The 21,679-nt window shown below is 45.8% G+C and overlaps 1 protein-coding gene across 5 annotated transcripts in view; it reads right to left on the bottom strand.

Annotated features, from left to right (window-relative positions):
* Nucleotides 1-21,679, bottom strand: part of CCDC85C (coiled-coil domain containing 85C) — a 165,748-nt gene that overhangs the window by 46,911 nt on the left and 97,158 nt on the right. For all 5 annotated transcript variants that reach the window (XM_081914053.1, XM_081914054.1, XM_081914052.1 and 2 more), the window contains one exon: nucleotides 7,588-7,664. In XM_081914053.1, the coding sequence (XP_081770179.1) occupies nucleotides 7,588-7,664 (77 nt within the window). The remainder of the gene's footprint in view (nucleotides 1-7,587; nucleotides 7,665-21,679) is intronic.

Genomic DNA, 21,679 nt, shown 5'->3' with positions numbered 1-21,679 from the left:
GCGACTGAGACAGCCATGGGTGTGAGGCTGTCCAGACAGAAAGGGTTCAACCAGGTAACCTAGCCAGGAGTGGCAGCAACTTACGCACGAGCAACCCCTAGAACCATTACACTGTCCTACGAGTTCACTTCTTTATTTTACAATGACAAACATGACACTCCTCAAATCTGTTGCTGGAAATGGTCCTTGCGCTAAACATCATGGGACATAGGATGCTGCCCTACTGTGAGAAAGCAGGATACTATTGGTCAATGCAGCTTAGTACCAACTGTGCTGACTGGCAGTGGCTCTCCAAGATTTTATACAGGGTTCTTCCCTTCCTGTAGACACTGGGACCTGAACCTGTGACCTTCTGCAATGCAGCACGTGTGTTCTACCAGTGAGCTATGGCCCCTTGCCAGCAGTGATGTAAAGCCCCCAGCGGAATGGGAAGCCTGGCCTTGTTTCTCAACCTGCAAGGTGGGAACTACAGGGAGCAATGGAAGAGAAAAACCACAGATAGCGACGTGCATTTTATAGTTCTAAAGAATGAAATTTGCTGTGACTCATCTGCGATTTCTCCCCGAATTGAACATGACAAACCAGTGAGGTAAACGCGTTAGCACAATACTATTTTTAGATGTCTTCCTGCGCAGGACTGAGCTGAACAGATAAAGGGCTCAGTCCACAAAACCAGGCTGCTCTGCGGCTGCTGCCTCTGCTTAACGGGGTTTTCTGCAATCTTCAGTAGGAATACATGAAGAGCGGACAGCAGTCGTGCACCGTCATGTGAAAGCAGCATGCTTTAGACTTAGTCTGCACAAATGAATTCAGGGTCAGAATTCTGATTCATATTTTGCTATCCCACCCAACCCCTCTTGTGCAATAGAGACAGTCCAGGGGAACCCAGAAGTCATCTAGTCCAACTCCCTGCAATTCAGGAATATCAACTGAAACTTCCAGCACAGATGGCCATCCAACATCTGCTTAAAAACCTCAAGATTTCCTGATGTTTAGTCGGAATCTCCTTTCTTGCAACTTGAAGCCACTGGTTCAAGTCCGACCCTCTGGAGCAGGAGAAAACAAGCTTGCTCCATCCACCATGTGGCAGCCCTTGAGATATTTGAAGATGGCTATCATATCTCCTCTCATTCTCCTCTTTTCCAGGCTAAGCATACCCAGCTCCTTCAACTGTTCCTCATAAGGCTTGGTTTCCAGCCCTTGACCATCTTGGCTGCTGGCTTGTCAACATCCTTCTTAAATTGTGGTGCCCAGAATTGGAAACAGTATTCCAGATATGGTCTGACCAAGGCAGAATAGAGTAGTACTATTACTTCCCTCACTATACTTCTGTTGATGCAGCCTAGAATAGCATTAGCTTTTTCTCCTTGCTGCATCATACTGTTGACTGATGTTAGGTTTGTGGTCCACCAAGACCCTTAGAACCTTTTCACATGTACTGCTAGTAAGTCAGGTGTCCCCCATCCTATATTTCCCCAGACCCTAGACTGTAATGCCGCCTTTCTCAACCTGTGGGTCTCCAGATATTGTTGAACTACAACTCCCATCACCCCTAGCTAGCAAGGCCAGAGCTCAGGGGTGATGGGAGCTGTAGTCCAAGAACATCTGGGGACCCACAGGTTGAGAACCGCTGTGCAATGTCTGTCATGAACGAAGTTGCTATCTAAACTGCAGTTAATATTGATGTAGTGAAAGCTCTTGTGATCTGGGCACCAGATTTTAAAAGGAAATTGGACAACTCCATGGAGGATGAGGCAGTAAAATGCTACCACGAGGGCTCCAAACTGCCTCCAGTATTGAAGACAATATGCCTCTGAATATCACTTACCTGGGTAAAGGTAAAGGGACCCCTGACCATTAGGTCCAGTCGTGACCGATTCTGGGGTTGTGGCGCTCATCTCGCTTTATTGGCCGAGGGAGCCGGCGTACAGCTTCCGGGTCATGTGGCCAGCATGACTAAGCTGCTTCTGACGAACCAGAGCAGCACACGGAAACGCCGTTTACCTTCCTGCGGTACCTATTTATCTACTTGCACTTTGATATGCTTTCGAACTGCTAGGTTGGCAGGAGCAGGGACCGGGCAACGGGAGCTCACCCCGTCGCGGGGATTTGAACCGCCGACCTTCTGATCAGCAAGTCCTAGGTTCTGTGGATTAAGCCACAGAACCACCCACGTCCCTATCACTTACTTACTGGGGAGCAAAAAAAGCGAGGAGAGTGCTCTTGCACTCAAACCTTGCTTGCAGGCTTTCCATACAAATCTGGTTGGCCCATTTGCGAACAAGATGCTGGACTAGATTTGGTCTGACGCTGCAGGACTCTTAATACATTTTCATCTATCCTTCTGAGCCCTGCCTGTTAACAACATATATGGAGTGGATGTTTGGCTTTGACTGTTCCTAGATTAGAAGCCAGCACAAACAAGAGATCGAGAAAGAGAGACAGAGAGAGATGAGTTCTGTTAATCAGCCTTTCTCAACCTGTGGGTCCCCAGATGTCGTTGAACTACAACTCCCATCATCCCTAGCTAGCAAGGCCAGAGCTCAGGAATGATGGGAGTTGTAGTCCAACAACATCTGGGGACCCACAGGTTGAGAACCGCTGTGTTAGATGGTTTTCTTCAAAGCTGACAAATTTCCCCTGGAATAGCTGGATGCTCACAAGATCACCGGCTGAACCGGAGTCTGATCCCAGCACACTTTTACCCTTGAATGCTGACATTCAGTGACTTTTGGTAAGTTCACTGGTAGGAAGTTGTGTAGACAAGACCCCCTGAGTGATGAAATCTGAGGTCCTAACAAATGCCCATGCATTAAGAGATTAGTGACTCGCTGGTGATTATGGAAAGCTACCTGGCATCTTTCCAGCTTCTAAACACAGAAGCAAAATACTGCTTCATCTAAGGAAATTTGATCTTCCGGCTGAAAACTATACTGCAAGCTTTTTGTTGTTTTTTTTAAAAGTGTTCCTGTTGCAAATAACCCCCACCCCCTGAAAGACCCTTTGCTACCAGAAGCCGCTCTCAGGAACAAGTCACTTGACCTGCTCAGTTGATGCTCTGTGATGCGTCAAGGCTCCCATTGTGTCTCCTTGAGAAGAGAGCGAAATTAAGTTAGCAAAGGATTTCTCAATGTACCTCGTCATTCCACACTTTGTGACATCTCTGCAGTCTTTCAACACATGAGAAGGCAGAATGCTAGTCTTGTGTGAATAGAAGGATACATTCCAGAGGTTCCTTTGAACCCGCCATGCCTGTTGTTAGAGATACTGTTGATGTACATTTGTCAGGCTATCCGTTTTAGATCTGCATGCTTTTAATTATTTGGGAGTGGGGTAATTATTATTTTCATAACGAGACCAACTACAAAGCCCCTTATTTTCTAGACAGGCTTCGTTCAAATTTCTTTGATTTCTCAAGGATGGAATCTGGGGCCTGACCAACCTAGTTCTTTTAAAAGGTGTTATTTTAAAGAGTGGTCCCAGCCTACCTACTTATTATTAGAATTCCCCCCCTTTTAATTGTGTTAGGTTAACTGAAAACAAGTGTGCTGACAGGGGCTGATGGGAGTTGAAGTCCAACAACATTGGAGGGCAACAGGTTGGCCAAGGCTCTAGGACTAGGCAGAAGAAAACAAATTTGCTCCGTTGTCTATGTGACAATCTGTGTCAGCAAAGGTCTCCACTCCCCACCCCCAGTCTGCCATGGCTTGAAATTGTTAATCAGCCTTTTTGTTTTCTGGGTTTGTTTTTTTTAGAGTGCTTTAACACAAATGCTTTTGATGCTTTTGAATTATGGTGCTGGAGGAGACTCTTGAGAGTCCCATGGACTGCAAGAAGATCAAACCTATCCATTCTGAAGGAAATCAGCCCTGAGTGCTCACTGGAAGGACAGATCCTGAAGCTGAGGCTCCAATACTTTGGCCATCTCATGAGAAGAGAAGACTTCCTGGAGAAGACCCTGATGTTGGAAAAGATGGAGGGCACAAGAAGAAGGGGATGACAGAGGACGAGATGGTTGGACAGTGTTCTCGAAGCTACCAGCATGAGTTTGACCAAACTGCGGGAGGCAGTGGAAGACAGGAGTGCCTGGCGTGCTCTGGTCCATGGGATCACAGAGTCAGACATGACTAAACAACAACACAAAAGGCCAGATTTGGTGTAAAATAAAGAAACAAACAAGCAAATCTGCTAAATTCCAACCAAAATATTTCTTCAGTGGTTCCCTAATCTCAGAGGCCCAATTGCAGAACGAACATCACCTGCTATGGAGAAGAACAGGGAAAATTGCTGCTTGCTTGTTTTTTTAATTGCCCGTGCACTTTTCAACTATTAGTTATTGATCCTGCTTTTGACCTCGTATATATGTTTAAAAAAAGGGGGGCAAACAGATAAAGTACCCTCTGGTGTTTTTTTGTGCAGCACACACAAAGCAGGAAGAAGTCAGGCCAAGGGCATATTGAACAGGGAGCCAGTCACCACGATCCGATCCATGGCTTGTTGCCTGGCAACAAGCCACACTGCCAAAAGAGCCCATCTACTTATTTTTTTATTTTAGTGATAATAACTTCATCAGCCCCTGCATTTCAGCACACTGCAAGAACTATACATGCCAACATCCCACAGATTATTTGGGGAGTAAGCACAATTAATCGCAATAGGACTTCATTCTGATCTTAACCTGAAACAGTTCTTAACCTGAGGTACCACTTTAGCTAATGGGGCCTCCTGCTGCTGCCACGCCGCCACGCGATTTCTGTTCTCATCCTGAAGCAAAGTTCTTAACCCGAGGTACTACTTCCGGGTTAGCGGAGTCTGTAACCTTAAGGGTCTGTAACCCGAGGTACCACTGCACTTCTATCAGATCTCAGAAGGCTGGAAGAAGCACTCTAAGCCTTGGGTGATTCAGTGCCACTTCAAGAAGATAGCTTTGGGCTCTGTGGAGCAATGATCTGACCTAGCATAAGGAGGTTTCCCATGTCCCTTTGGTCATAGATGTGCCACATAAAAACATTACAAGCCTTGGACTCCTTGGGGATTTCTTTTCGTCATTTCAGATAGCTGTCTCCTCCATTTACACCTCATTATCTCCGAGGCAGATTACATTAAAATAAAAATTGGCTATATTCAATCTGGCGTAGTGACATACTTACAGCACAGAACTGATAAAGTGAAACATTAAAATATAGCATTATAACTTTAAAATAAGGATTAAAACTAATAGGAAAAAGTGGGGACATTCATAGCAATTGTGGAGGGTTTCCTCTGTAGGTGATTCAGATGACAAATATTTTGCCTTTGAGGCATCTGAAGTGACAGGGGGTTCTGGGGAGGATCTTAAAGGGGGGGGGGAAGGTTTATATAGTGAGACATGTTCCTAAGATACGCAGATCCCAGCCAGTTCAATGCTTTAAAATTTAAGAGACAGCCACAACCAAACAATGTGTTTTACAATATACTCACTCCAGAGGACCAAGAAGTTACCGTATTTTTTGCTCCATAAGACTCACTTTTTCCTTCCTAAAAAGTAAAGGGAAGTGTGTGCGTCTTATGGAGCGAACGCAGGCTGCGCAGCTATCCCAGAAGCCAGAACAGCAAGAAGGATTGCTGCTTTCACTGCGCAGCGATCCCTCTTGCTATTCTGGCTTCTGAGATTCAGAATATTTTTTTTCTTGTTTTCCTCCTCCAAAAACTAGGTGCGTCTTGTAGAGCGAAAAATACGGTAGTTTCATTCTTAACTGGAACAGATGTGGGGAACCCTTGCCCCCAGATGTTGCTGAACTACAATTCCCATCATCCCTAGACACAGGCCTGATGGGAGTTGTAGTTCAGCAACATCTGGAGGTCCCAAGGTCCCCCACTCCTGATCTAGAACATAGTACAGCAGCGAGCAGAGCCAGGACTAACTGAGTGAAGCAACTGCCTCAAGTGGAAAATGTGGAGATAGTGGGGGGCAGCAGGGAAAGCCCCCTGCTGTCCTCCTCAGCACCTTGGCTGACGGAGCTGTGGACCTCCATTAGCAAGAGTGGGGTGGAGGACACTCTCCCGTTTCCAGTACAGTGGTGCCCCGCAAGACGAATGCCTCGCAAGACGAAAAACCCGCAAGACGAAAGGGTTTTTCGGTTTTTGCAACGCTTCGCTAGACGATTTTCCCTATGGGCTTGCATCGCAAGACGAAAGCCCATAGGGAAATCTCAGGGACCTTTTTTTAAATGCTGGCGGTGGGGAGCAAAGCCTTTCCCCCCCTCCGGACTTCAGAAGAGGTCCAGGAAGGCCGGCGGGGGCGAAAGGCTTTGCTCCCCACCGCCAGCATTTTAAAAGCGGTCCGGGATAGCAGGGAAGCGCTTCCGCTATCCTGGACGGCTTTTGAAGGCAGGCGGGGGGAGCAAAGACTTTTGCCCCCCGCCCGCCTTGGGAAGAGGTCCTGGACCTCTTCCGAAGGCGGGAAGCCTGCCTTTCCGGGAGAGCGGAAAAGGCAGCGCTGCCTTCCCGCTCTCCCGGAAAGGCAGGCAGGGGGGAGCAAAGACTTTTGCCCCCCGCCCGCCTTCGGAAGAGGTCCAGGACCTCTTCCCAAGGCGGGCGGGGGGCAAAAGTCTTTGTCCCCCTGCCTGCCTTCCCGGGGGCTTTTAAATCACCCCGGGACAGCTGAGAATTCCTCCGCTGTTCCGGGGCGATTTTAAAATGCTGGCGGGCGGCAGCGCTACCGCCCGCCAGCATTTTAAGATCGCCCAGGGACAGCGAAGGACTTTTCCGCTGTCTGGGGCGATCTTAAAATGCTGGTGGGCGGCAGCGAAGGCTTCGCTGCTGCCCGCCAGCATTTTAAAAGCCCCAGTTTTAAGATCGCCCAGGGACAGCGTAAGACTTTTCCGCTGTCCCGGGGGCTTTTAAAATGCTGGCGGGCAGCAGCGAAGCATTCGCTGCCCCCCGCCAGCATTTTAAGATGCCCCGGGACAGCGGAAAAGTCTCCGCTGTCCCGGGAAGGCAGGCGGGGGGGGGGGGAGCAAAGACTTTCGCCCCCGCCAGCCTTCAGAAGAGGTCGGGGGACAGACTGTCCCCAGACCTGGTCTGAAGGCGGTTCGGTTTCCATAGGAACGCATTAATTGATTTTTAATGCATTCCTATGGGAAACCGTGCTTCGCAAGACGAAAAACTCGCAAGACGAAAAGGCGTGCGGAACTAATTAATTTCGTCTTGCGAGGCACCACTGTACTGAAATAATATTCAGCTGCCAGCCCATATAGCTTCTGGGATGGGGGTGCTGTTCCCTTATCTCTCTCCTTCTCCCTCCCACCTCATTTCTTTGCATGGCCCTATCTCTGGTCTAAATAATGTTGTTGTTGTTGTTGTTGTTGCTGCTGCTGTTGTTGTTGTTATTAATAATAATAACAATAATGTGAAAATAGATTAACAGTTTTCAATTTCAGAGTTTCAAAATTCAGTTTATGCTTAGTGAAGCAAGGAAGCTGGTCGGATCTTCTGTCAGCCAGTAGGTTCCCGTCAAAATTCAGGCCCCTCTTGGTCCACACCCGCCGTTGCTCCGCCAGAAGGGGGAACCAGGGTAGCGACACATGCTTACGAAAGCCCACCTACCTGAGAGAGAAGTTTATTGTCGTCCTCTAGCAGTTTGACTTTTGTTTCAAGTTGTCTGATGTAGTTAGAAGATGAATCTTTAAAGGGAGGAAAGGAGAGAGAGAGGCAAAAATGAGAGATTAACCTTCCCAGGAGATAGTGCTTTAAAGTCAAGCAAGATAGCTTCACAATTAGACTAATGTTTCCTCTCAGCAGAAGAAGAAAGGTCAAGACAAGAACTGAAGAACAATGCCCAGGGGAACAAAGCGGGCATTTCACAGTTTGAATCCATTAATACAACAAAGACCACACACACACACACACACACACACACACAGAACAGAAGCAAACCCAGGAGCAGAAAAGGCCTCTCACAACCCTTGGAGGCTTGTGCCAGTAACAGGAGCATTTCGAGAAGCTAGGCAGAAATAATGAGGTTCGGTTCAGTCTCATTCGAAAGCAGCAGAAGAGGAGGCATTTTAGGCATCAAAAGAGCAAGGGGACATTGGGGTGACCTTGTGCAGGCAGAAGGAGGCCGTCTCCTCCTTCAAAAGAGCTGAGTTTGGGAGCAGGTGGGGGGGAATGGGTTACCACTGCTCAAAAATACCTGCTTTTTATTTTGAAGGAGTATGAAAGATTTTGCATGTAGTAAGAATATGGGAACGAGCAAAGGCGGTTATGAAGAACACCCAGCCGTTTCAGCAGTGTTTCAAGGGCATTTGCATCTCTCCACATATATAATTTTCTGTTTTAGATTTCTGCAACACTGCCTTTGAAAACTGCACAGTATAGCTGCCAGGAAACTGGGATCAGGTACCACAAGCGTGTTACACCTATTTTCTATCATCGCCAGTGACTTTGGGTCCATTTCCAAGCCCGATTGCTGGTTTTGACCTTCAAAAGCCCTTGAGAGCTTTTTAGTTCGAAAAGCTTGAAAGAAATGAATTCTTACGTTTATATCCTGCCTTTCTTTTGTCACGGGATCAAAGGCAGCACAAATGTGATTCCCAGGCGGTCACCCAACTGAGCACACCTGTACCTGCTTAGCTTCAGCTAGGTGGTGGCCTCCCATGTTTTCAGACCCCCCCCCCCCGTGGAATATGAGCTGCCCAGACCTTGAGATCATCATCCGAAGTCCTTTTCCAGGTGCTCCTCATCAACTGGGATATTGCAGATGGCTGCGAGAGAAAGGGTCTTTTCCACAGTGGCCCCCTCGGTTGTGAAAAACCCTCCGCAGATACATGTGCCCAACTGCTTTCCACTTTGTAATTTTTACACATTATAGCATGCTGCGGTTCTGGCGACAAAGTTATATTTTCCGGTTTTCGCTTCTGATCACTTTTGTTTGTTTATTTGACTTTTTAAATAGCCTGCTAAACGAAAGTCTCCAAGGGGATAATGACATATTTAAAAACATAAACACACTATAGCAGTGCCACATTCATATAAAAATGCATCACACACACACACACACACACACACACACAACAGTACCCCCATAACAGCTGTAGTAGCTCACTAACAGTCAAAACTTTGTTGCAATGTTTAAATCTCTTGATATTTGTTATTTATTTTATAAGTATCTCATATGCTTAATTTGCCCTACTGTAAATATGATTTTTTTAAAAAATGTTTCTGCTACCAACATCATCCAAATAACATTGGAAATAAGAGACTGCCCCCCCCAGTAAATGTTAGGCACCTGGTCTTTCCTTAGGTTCCAACAAATTAATATTTAATTCACCATATACCTGCCTTCCCACTGCCCAAAATAAATAAATACAAAATCCCCCACACTTACTCATTGGTTGCAAATGGATGGGGGACAGAACACTGGATTTTATTTTATTTTAAAAAGGTATTTGCAATCAGCACCTGGTGATAAGTAAACGGCACTTTCCATGAGTACTTTTGGAAGTGCCAAGACATTCCTTGCTCCCAATAAAGCGAAGAGCATCTCTACACATCACCAATTGCTCCAGTAATGAAAAGTATGAAAGTTACACTCTCTCTATCAAACTATTGCCTTGAGACCTTAATCTCCATTCAGATGAAATAACCATTTGGCTCTTTACATTCTGGCCTCTGTAAGGAAACACTGGGCAATCATAATAAAATTCAATTTAACAGAGGGCAGGGTATGTGTGTGCAGAAGCGAAGGAGAGGAAAAAAATGAATCAACGGTGTTGCTGCCAGCGCTTGACGTTCAGCCTGAAAGCAAATTCAACCCATTGCCCTTCCTGTTGCTCCCTTTGAGATTAAATGCCCAACATTTGGTGAGTACGGGACCTACATTACAAAGAGCCGACCCTTTGCTTTCAGCAAAGGGTAAGATCTGCAATAATGATTCTCTCTGCAGTAAAGAAACTGCATAAGGAAACTGGATAAGGAAATAAAGAATAAAAAAATTGGGATAAAGAAATATTGTGCAGACAAGTCACATGTACGTATGCCCAAATCAGGGCTGTCTTAAGCATATGCGGTGCCGGGGCGCAAAGATCTGGCTGGTGCCCCCTCCCCAGGTTGTCCAGTCCCAGGCATGCAGGAGAGCGGAGCCAGCCAGCTGCCTCAGCATCTCACTAGCTCGGTCACTCCCGAACTCGCAGCACAGAACCACCTGCAGCAGAAGAGCCCACCGCGGTGCTCCAACCGACGGGCGGGCTCTTCCCCGGACTCAACTCTCGGGCCCCAGACTCTTGGCCTGGCACCCCTGAGAGCCCGGCACCCAGGTGCCCCACACTCCTAGTGCCTATGGGTAAGACGGCCCTGGCCCAAATGTTTCTTCTTTTTGTTTAAATACCCAAAGCAGTGCTTCAGCTCAGTGGCACATCACTTGCTTTGCAAGCAGAAGGTCCCAGGTTCATCTACAGGTAGGGCTGGAGAATACTCTGGTCTGAAACCCTAAAGCCACACTGCTGCGCAGTGTGGACCAGGGATGGGAAGTCAATGGGCTTCCAGTTATTGCTGGACTATGGCTCCTGCCCATTGGTCAGGCTGATCCCCAGGCTTCCTGTCCCTGGTGTAGGCAAAACTAAGGGCTATGATCTTGAAGGCTGCTTCATCACCTCCATGTGACATGAACGTGAAGGAGATCCATGTTGGGAGGTATTGAATGGCCTAAGGTCACCCAGTGAGCATCATGGAGGGGTGGGGAATCGAACCCTGTTCTCCCAAGTCCTAGTCTGACACACTAAGAACTGCACCACCACTGGCTAGTTTGAGGCGAACCATGAATGAGAGAATAAACCAGGTGCGCAGCCTGGGAGTCATTTTGGACTCACAGCTGTCCATGGAGGTGCAGGTAAATTCTGTATCCAGGGCAGCTGTCTACCAACTCCACCTGATACGCAGGCTGAGACCCTACCTGCCCACGGACTGTCTCGCCAGAGGGGTGCATGCTCTAGTTATCTCCCGCTTGGACTACTGCAATGCGCTCTACGTGGGGCTACCTTTGAAGGTGACTCGGAAACTACAACTAATCCAGAATGCGGCAGCTAGACTGGTGACTGGGGGCGGCCGCCGAGACCACATAACACCGGTCTTGAAAGACCTACATTGGCTCCCAGTACGTTTCCGAGCACAATTCAAAGTGCTGGTGTTGACCTTTAAAGCCCTAAACGGCCTCAGCCCAGTATACCTGAAGGAGCGTCTCCACCCCCATCGTTCTGCCCGGACGCTGAGGTCCAGCGCCGAGGGCCTTCTGGTGGTTCCCTCATTGCGAGAAGCAAAACTACAGGGAACCAGGCAGAGGGCCTTCTCAGTAGTGGCGCCCACCCTGTAGAACGCCCTCCCATCAGATGTCAAAGCGATAAATAACTACCTGACATTCAGAAGACATCTTAAGGCAGCCCTGTTCAGGGAAGTTTTTAACCTGTGATATTTTAGTGTATTTTTGGTTTCTATGGAAGCCGCCCAGAGTGGCTGGGGAAACCCAGCCAGATGGGCGGGGTACAAATAATAAATTATTATTATTTATTATTATTATTAAACTGTGGACCACAACAGAGCCATCACTTCAAAGGAAGGACAGAAAACAACTAGGATGTCCACAGAAGAAGAAGCACCAGGAACTAGATCTTATGACTGGGCAATCGAGGTTCATTTTATTGGAAGCCTATCTAATTGAATAATGGCTGCTGCGAATATCTCTCTTGTGCTTCTGCTACAGAATGTCTTACTGAGTTAATTCTCTAGCTGAGCAGACAGCTTCCCACACTAGAGGTTTGGCCTGTGTATCCACATAAGATTTTTAGATGCTCTGGCGGCATTTGTGCTGAAAAGCAAAATTTAACAGCCACTTCAGTTCCTCACAGCTGAGTTGTAAAACCTGAACGCCCTTTTCCTATCCTGAGAATCTGAAAAGCTAATTGGCTAAGTTGATATCATTTCTGCTTGTGGGACCAGAATTAAACTCATTAAAGAAGCTGTATTATTACCCTCACGAATACAGGCAGATCTTAGCACAAGGGCTATTCCATCTGGTATATAGTGTAATTCAACCTCAATTCAATCTAATTTCCCCCCTCTCCAAGCTGACAAACAACTTTGTAATTATTATTGCAGGTAAACCAAAGAATGACAGATTGCAGTAAGGCTGTTTTGCTTCAGTGATGGGGAAGACCCATAGGGTTGCGACTGAAGACGGTTCAAAAACTTCAGCTAGTGCAGAATTCGGAGAGCAGGTTGCTCACTGAAGGAACATGGTTTGAGCATATTACACCAATCCTGGGCCAACGGCACTGGCTGCCAACTAGTTCCTAGGCCCATTGCTGGCCTTAAACGGCTCAGGACTGCAATACTTCAAGCACCGCCTCTCTCCATATGAACTGACTCAGAACCCTGAGATCATCATCTGAGGCCCTCCATGAGGAGTCTGGAGAGTGGCAACAAAAGAACAGGTCTTCTCTGAGGTGGTTCCCCATTTATGGAATGTTCTCCCCAGGGAGGTTTGACCGGCACCCTCGTTACATATCTTTAGAGGCCAGGCAAAAACGTTATTCTTCAACAGAGCCTCATTGGGATCTATTGAGCTTTTAAATGTGTTGTTGGAGGCGGGAATGACTGGTTTGTGTTTGTTCTTATCTTTATTATGCAGTTCATGTTTTTTATATGGCAATTTTATGTTGTGCAATGAGATCCATGCATGAAGGGTGGCGTACAAATTTAATAAACACCACCGCCAGTCTTGAGGGTCCAAGGGATGGCATGCAACTAGGTTTTGCTCTTGAGCAGTCCTACTGAAATTGATGGACCTAACTTATTTCTCTTCATCCATTTCAGTGGGTCATCTTAAAAAGCAGAGACATCACCTTGCCAACAAAGGTCCGTATAGTTAAAGCTATTGTTTTCCCAGTAGTGATGTATGGAAATGAGAGCTGGACCATAAAGAAGGCTGATCGCCGAAGAATTGATGCTTTTGAATTATGGTGCTGGAGGAGACTCTTGAGAGTCCCATGGACTGCAAGAAGATCATACATGTCCATTCTGAAGGAAATCAGCCCCGAGTGCTCACTGGAAGGGCAGATCCTGAAGCTGAGGCTCCAATACTTTGGCCACCTCATGAGAAGAGAAGACTCCCTGGAAAAGACCCTGATGTTGGGGAAAGATTGAGGGCACAAGGAGAAGGGGACGACAGAGGACGAGATGGTTGGACAGTGTTCTCAAAGCTACCAGCATGAGTTTGACCAAACTGCGGGAGGCAGTGGAAGACAGGAGTGCCTGGTGTACTCTGGTCCATGGGGTCACAAAGAGTCGGACACGACTAAACGATTAAACAACAACAACACCTTGACTAAAACTTAGTTGAAGAAGTTTTCTAGCTCCATGAGAACGTTCAGCAAATATGGATCTATCACTGGAAACAAAGAAATAAATCCTCTCTCCTCACTCATGCCAGCCCAAGGTTTTGTGGGATCCTTGGGTAAGTTGCAATGGTGGGTGGTGCTCAATGGAACTGGTAGGGCAAGGAGGTCAACAGTCGATGGGGCCGATGATAGTTCTTCAAGGGCAACACTGAGACTTAAGGAGGAAGAACCTGGCAGCCAGGTCCACTCTCTTGACTGGAAAGTGGGCTTGGAGGAATCAAGGCTGAATTTAACAGTGCATTGCCCCATTTGCCCTTATGAGTCGGCCTCCACTGGCAAGTTGTCTGCAGTTGCCCCCATGAGCGTAGTCAGGCAGCTCCCCCCCATCAAGAAAAACCAATAAAAATACATACCGAACTGAGGTTCTGCCCCTCCCCAACAAAAATCCTTCCTAGGCCCATAGTTGCCCCACTCCTCCTTGACAATGTCACCACTGCTGATTCAATCGTCTTCTCTCCCTAAGCCCAGCAATATTACAGCACAGAAGGGAAAGGACTAGGAACACAGAGGTAGGTTTTTTTGTCCTTTTCCTTCTTCTTGTCACTGTTCACAAGTAAAGAATGGGGCAGGTAAACAGACAGAGACAACAAGGAGTAAGTGGTATGGGACCCAGAGGGATGGATGTGGTCCCCTTGCTGGGCCATGGCAATTGCCTGATGATTCCCCCCATCTGATGCCAGCCCTACCCACCATCCAAAATGAAGCAAAAATGTAAAATAAGGAACTGCAGCCTTGAAAGCTCCACGTGCATATTTTGATCCCCAGGCAATCGCCTCCGAAATGAATGTAACCCTGGCGGATGGTTGCCCAAAGCACTTGCGACTTCCCCCACCTGAGATTTCACAGAGTGCTCCACGATTGTAAATACGATTTAAGCTGGCAGTAGAAACAAAAGCCTGCATATATATTCCAGTCATCATACATTTCAGTCAGAGAGAACATTTGGCACAGGTGTGTGTTTTGGGGTGTGTTTTTTTTACTCAACCTGTAAATTTAATTCCAAATTGTTGCTTCTTATTATAATGAAAACATTGATAGCAGATGCTACTTCATTAAATTAATCAGTGCATTTCATTGACCTCCATACTTCACCATTTTTATAATGCAGACAGGAGTAGAATACTATTGGGGGAAAGGTGCTGTTTTTTTAAAAAAAGTATTTTATTACAGAAGCGCACTGAATTACGTTTTAAAAACAGCCGCATCTTAATATTGTGTACAAACAGAAGCACGGAAGAAATATTGTGCAGACGCTTCGGCTTTTAAGGTTACCTAAGGAGGCAATTAACCTCCTGGATAGCACAGGAATTTTATTACAAAACTCCTGGGAATACTTTCAACTCAGCCCGTGTTGCCTTCCCATCCAATTATCAGCTTGAAGACATAGTAAGGGTATGTCTATGATCACCATGCTTTAAAAGGGGGATTAAGTACTTTTAATGTACGCCACACATTTTTTTTAGGAAAAGGAGTTTGGGGAATGATTGTAACTCTGTGCTAGAGCATTTGTCTTGCATGCAAAAGTTCCCAAGTTCCACCTCTTACATCTCCAAGTAGGGATAGGAGAGATTCCTGCTTTTAACCCAGGATAGCTGCTGCCAGTAAGTGCAGAGACAATACAGAGCTAGAGGGACACATAGACTTACTTAATAAAAGGCAGTTTCCTATGTTCCTTCCTCGGTATGAATTTTTGCTTTCATTCTGTATCCAGGGCAGCTGTCTACCAGCTCCATCTGGTGCAAAGGCTGAGACCCTACCTGCCCGCGGACTGTCTCACCAGTGTGGTGCATGCTCTAGTTATCTCCTGCTTGGACTACTGCAATGTGCTCTACGTGGGGCTACCTTTGAAGGTGACTGGGAAACTGCAATTAATTCAGAATGCGGCAGCTAGACTGGTGACTGGGAGTGGCCGCCGAGACAACATAACACCGGTCTTGAAAGACCTACATGGGCTCCCAGTACATTTCCAAGCACAATTCAAAGCGTTGGTGTTGACCTTTAAAGCCCTAAACGGCCTCGGCCCAGTATACCTGAAGGAGCGTCTCCACCCCCATCATTCTGCCCGGACACTGAGGTCCAGCGCTGAGTGCCTTCTGGCGGTTCCCTTATTGAGAGAAGCAAAGCTACTGGGAACCAGGCAGAGGGCCTTCTCGGTAGTGGCACCTTCCCTGTGGAACGCCCTCTCATCAGATGTCAAAGAGATAAACAACTACCTGACATTCAGAAGACATCTGAAGGCAGCCCTGTTCAGGGAAGTTTTTAATGTGTGACATCTTAGTGTAGTTTTGGTCTTTGTGGAAGCCGCCCAGAGTGGCTGGGGAAACCCAGCCAGATGGGCATGGTACAAATAATAAATTATTATTATTATTATTATTATTATTATTATTATTATTATTATTATTATTTTTATTATTATTATTATTATTATTATTATTATTATTATTCCACCATTCTTGGCTTCAGGGCCAAGGGCCGCTCTTTTACCATCTTGCTGCAGTGAGGCATGTCATTTTAGAGGGTTAAACTTAATTTTTTGCAAATTTCTTCAGTGAGGGGTCTTAAAAATATGTGGTTTTTTGGGATGTGAGGAATTCAAATCTGCTATTATGTTTGTGGTTGGACATTATTTAGCTTGGCAAGTCTACATTTGATACAGAAACTTTTGGGAAAACAGAATTTTAATTTTACCTTTCGAAATTGTTAGATAATAATAATAATAATAATAATAATAATAATAATAATAGTATTGGAAGCTGCCCAGGTGGAAAGGGTATAAATAATGAAATTATTATTATTATTACTATTACTATTCTTATAAAATAACTGCAAATACCAGGCAGTCATTTTTAATGATTTCTATGCACCTTTACACATATTTTACTTACCAGGCCAAACTAAATTATATTAATTTAACCAAAACATATACCGATCTCCTAAGTCATGTTACAAAATTTTGGCCCCACTAATTTTTGGAAGTTGAAAGCTGAAAAATTCAACGTGCCTATTTGCTACACAGTCGTACCTTGGAAGTCAAATGAAATCTGTTCCGGAGAAGTCCGTTCCGACTTCCAAAACGTTTGGAAACCAAAGTGCAGCTTCCGATTGGCTGCAGGAAGCTCCTGCAGCCAATCAGAAGCTGCGGAAGCCCCATTGGAAGTTCAGTTTCCAAAAATAGTTCGCAAACCAGAACAGTCACTTCTGGGTTTGCGGCATTCAGGAGCCAAAATATTCGAGAACTAAGCTGTTCAAAAACCAAGGTACAACTATAGTTGATACCACCCAGAGGACAACACATCTTCCGTACCATTTGCAAACTAAGTCCTTAGGGTCCCATTTTGGCTCTGCACACAGAGACTCTGCCCCAAGGTGGTCAGCTTGTGGCTCTCTAGATATTGCCAAACTACAACTCCCATCGTCCTTGATCATTGGCCATGCTGGCTGTTGAGAGCTATCGTTCAGCAACAGGCTAGGCATCTGCACTCAACTGAGTTGTGGCACATGCAACCAAGACGTGGTTTACGACAGAGCTGCTTGCTCCACCCAAAAAGCACAAATATTCTCCCCCCATCGCACAAATTCCACACAGCCAAGCTGAAAGTCTGTTGGCCTACTTCTCTCTCATATCACCCTGTCTGCTGCCCTAATTTTCCCTCGCGCTGTGAATGATTCTGACACTTCTATTTCCACTGCATTGTGCGATGACCTTTCCATCAAACTTTGTGTCAAGTGAGGACCTCCATGCGGGGACTAAGTAAAATGTTTCGCTCGCAATGGCTGTCAGTGGGCTTTGAAATCTTACCTCCGCTCTTTAGCGCAATATTTCAGATTCGTTCCTTGACAGGCCTCCTGAGAACAGCACTTAAGGTTAAAAATACAGACCTTGCGTTGCCTCGTAAAAACATGCTGATTTATTAGCCAGGTCAGCAATTCCCTACCAACACCAGAGAATGGGTGAAACTTTTGCTTTGTTTTTCCAAAGTGTTTACCTACAAATGCCAGCTTGTAATGTAAAAAAATAAAAAACTGACACTACTTTTTATTGTGTGTGTGTGTGTATTTAAATTAAGATTTTTCAAAATACAAGCATACATTACATACTCTGGATTCCAAAGTACTTGTATGTTACGCTTTGATAAGAAGAACAATTACTAATGCTATTATTGTTATTAATTTAGATAACACCCTTCATGCAAGGATTACAAGGCAGTTTACAATATAAAAACACAAAAATAATAACAGCCAATTAACCCTCCCGCTTAAAAGTTTTATAAAAATGAAATTTAATTTTTGCAAATTTCTTCAGAGAGGGGGTCTTAAAAATGATGAATATGAGGACTGACCACAGCTTAGTACAGTGGTACCTCGGGTTACATACGCTTCAGGTTAAATACGCTTCAGGATACAGACTCCGCTAACCCAGAAATATTACCTTGGGTTAAGAACTTTGCTTCAGGATGAGAACAGAAATCGTGTGGCGGCAGTGGGAGGCCGCATTAGCTAAAGTGGTACCTTAGGTTAAGAACAGTTTCAGGTTAAGAACGGACCACCGGAACGAATTAAGTTCTTAACCTGAGGTACCACTGTAATAGATTTCACAGAGGTTCTATTCCCAGAATTGCTGGTTTAAAAGGATCGGGTGATGGGAAAGACTTCTGCTGGAGACTTTACTTATACAGCTTTAGATGGATGCATAATGTGATCAGGGCATAGGAACAAAGGAAGCCACCTTATACCAAGCCAAACCATTGGTACATCTACCTTGGTATTGTCTACAATGGCATGCTCTAAGGAAATTCAGAAAGGGAGATTGGACCTGGAACCTTCTGCATTCAAGGCAGATTGCCACTGAGCTTTCTATTTCCCTTTGTTGGAGGAACTGGGAGGTGGACAAATCTTTTGCTCTCTGTATCCACAGGTCCATTTTGCCTTGTTCCCAGGAAGAAGAGAAAGCTGCGTTTCAGAGAAAAGGCTGGAGAAGCACAAAAACAAGGAGTTCAAGACAACCGTCTCCCTGGCCCAGACCGTTCCAGGATTTGGAGATCAAAACTGGACCTTGAACCAAGCATGTATTGAAGCAGAGTCAAGTCGGTGTCGTGCTACTATGTGGAAATAGTTGCATGAACCAGCTCTCCACCTAGATCTCCTAGCGACTCTTCTCCAAAGTCCCAGATCCTTTGTGGATCTTCAGCACAATTTCCTGCGGCATTGCCAATGAAAAGCACTGCAGAAGCAGCGGTTTAAATTGGTGACACAGCCTTCCTTGTTTTTTAGTGCAGGTGGGAAGTCACTGATCTACTATAGTATGGCCTCGAGACACTCTTCTTAGAAGTCTAATTTTAGGTACCTGGTGCTAAATCGCTGGCCTTTGATAACTCCACCTGTCATAGAACTTGTCCTTGGTGTGACATGCAAAAATTAGCTCGTGGCCCGAGGAGTCCAAAAGAACCCCACCTGGTTCTGACACAATTGTCTGGGCCAGCATTCTTAAAACATTGCAGACGCCCTCTTTGCTTTTGTTATTTGCAAACCCCGTCACACCGGGACAGAGGCAAACAAACCAAAAAAAGTTTTATGCATCGCCGCCGCTCAGGGGTTGGAACTGCAAGTCACTTTGCAGACTAATGAGATTCCGCGGCTTTAATGATTAGGAAAAGGTTAAAATGACCTGCCGGGCACCCTCAAGTCACTTAAGCCTCTTTTCTTTCCTCGTGCAGCGTTAATCTTGGTAGCGTTAGTCACATGACCCAGCAGAAAAACGAAGCCGATTAGCGGCTTTCCCGCTGGCTACAAAGACGTCGAAACATTTGTTATGGTACCAGCGTTTTGTAGGAAACGTGGCAATGGCGCTTGTCCTGTGATCCCTTGCCAAAGAACTCTAGCTGGACACAAGTGTCTGGGGCCAAAGAGAACCACCTAAAGACTCTGGATAGAACTCATGTTCATTTTCACTGCAATAAGGACATAGGAAAGTACTTGATACTGAGTCAGACCATCAATGGTGTGGTTGTTCTCCAAGATTTTAGACAGGGGTCCTTCCCAGGGCAACCTAAAGATGCTGGGTACCAAACGAGGGACTTTCTGCAGACAAATCATTTACTCTAGCACTAAACTATGGCCCCTTTCACCAAGAATGAATCTTCAATTGATCCTTTACCACAGGGATAGGAAGAGCTGGTCCTACCATTAGGCAGAGACAGGCAACTGCTTCATGTGGCAGGTGCTATACAACCTGTTCTGGATCATCCTAATGTGGCCTGCTCCCTTCAATATGGTGGAAGATGTTATCCCATCACCAGTATTGGCATAAAAGTTACTGTATTTTTCGCTCTATAAGACGCACCAGACCATAAGTTTTTGGAGGAGGAAAACAAGGGAAAAAATATTCTGAATCCCAGAAGCCGAACAGCAAGAGGGATCGCTGCGCAGTGAAAGCAGCAATCCCTCTTGCTGTTCTGGCTTCTGGTATAGCGGTGCAGCCTGCATTCGCTCCATAAGACGCACACACATTTCCCCTTACTTTTTAGGAGGGAAAAAGTCTGTCTTATAGAGCAAAAAATACGGTAACTGTCAGCCCAGTCGGCTTCTGTAGATGCAGCTTTTGTCCTTCAACTCCGGCAGCAACATGACTTGGGCATGTCCTGGGGATAGTCAGCTGGAGCGTCTGGAGCTCCATGCAGCCTTCAGAGGCTCCTTATATGGTTCCCAGCACAGCTTCAGAGCTTCAGAGCTTACTTCAGCAGCGTTACACAGTCAAGAAATAACTGGAAGTCTCTCTCCTTCACCAGGAAATGGCAGCAAGAGTATGAGAATCTTGGACGTTACAAAATGAAACATTATAATTCTTGACTTGCTGGATGACATCACAAGTCTATAAAGTCTATCATTCTGGAGATGCAGGAGATGGAACCTGGGACCTTCTGCAAACAATGTATAGGAAGTTGTCTGATAGTGAGCCAGATCATTCATCCATGTATTATTCTCTACACTGATTTGGCAATGACTCTCCAGAGTTTCACATGGGGGACATTCCCAGTCCTACCTGAAGATATTGAGGACTGAGCCTGGGACCTTCTGCATAGCGCCACCACTGAGCTATGATCTCCACAACAGTTATAATAAGAAATAATAATAAATTACTATCTGTATCCCGCCTATCTGACTGGGTTGCCCCAGCCACTCTGGGCAGCTTCCAACACAGATAAAAACACAATAAAACGTTGAACCTTACGAAGCTTCCCTATACAGGGTTGCCGTCAGATGTCTTCTAAAGGTTATATCATTACTCATCTTCTTAACATCTGATGGGAGGGCGTTCCACAGGGTGGGTGCCACCACCAAGAAGGCCCTGGTTCCCTGCAGCTTCACTTCTCACAGTGATGGAACTGCCAGAAGGCCCTCGGTGCTTGATCTCAGGGCTGAATGATGTGGGTGGAGACGCTCCTTCAGTTACCATCAGATGCATCTGAGGGGCTCACCAGCAAGGCTGTTTATCCCCAACATAGGGTAACTAGAAGAAAACCACATCTGAAATTTCCATTTATCTGTCATAATAAACATGCTGTTATTCTGCAGACGTAGGAAATAAAAATGGAACCGAGCCTGTTGGGAGCACCCTGATTTATTTACTGTATTCATTTTACAAACTAAAGGATTCGATCCGCCCCTGTTTATGCTCAGATACATTCTGCGCATCTCAGACACAAGCAATTATTTTGCAAGATTGCTGCCCAACGTAATACTTTTGCCAGGCAATAAAAATTTATTCATGAGAGCAGCCCTTTGGCCTTTTGTTCAAGAAGGGTCTTTTCGGACAATACCATCAGCAGGTCTGGAGGAAGGCTGCATAAATAGCTGGGAATCACAATGCAAGCCTGTTTTTGCTTAAGCAGTACTACAGCCACTACAAATCTTGAGTTGCTTCATAGTCAGTGCTCCAAGAACTCTCCACCAAGCAGCTCTTGAGGGGGAATTGTAAAACAAAATGAATTTGCATTCTGCAAGCCATCTTGTGATTCCCAATGATAACTCCTATGTAAAACACACACACACACACACACTGCTTTCCAATACAAGTAGGCAGACAGCAAAACTAATTATTGGGCTAACAAAAAGGAGGCTGAATTGGTTCAGGCTACTCAGCCATTCCAGATTAGGGTAAGCAATCTTCCTGCCTTCCATCCTCCCCCCACCCTTCCTCTCCTGCTTTTCATTTGTTGCAGTCATGCTACTGGGGCCTAAATCACAAACTC

Source organism: Podarcis melisellensis (genome assembly GCF_964234715.1).
Source record: "Podarcis melisellensis genome assembly, chromosome: 1".
In the NCBI taxonomy this organism is placed as follows: Eukaryota; Metazoa; Chordata; class Lepidosauria; order Squamata; family Lacertidae; genus Podarcis; species Podarcis melisellensis.
This window is presented reverse-complemented; position numbering and strand designations above follow the sequence as displayed.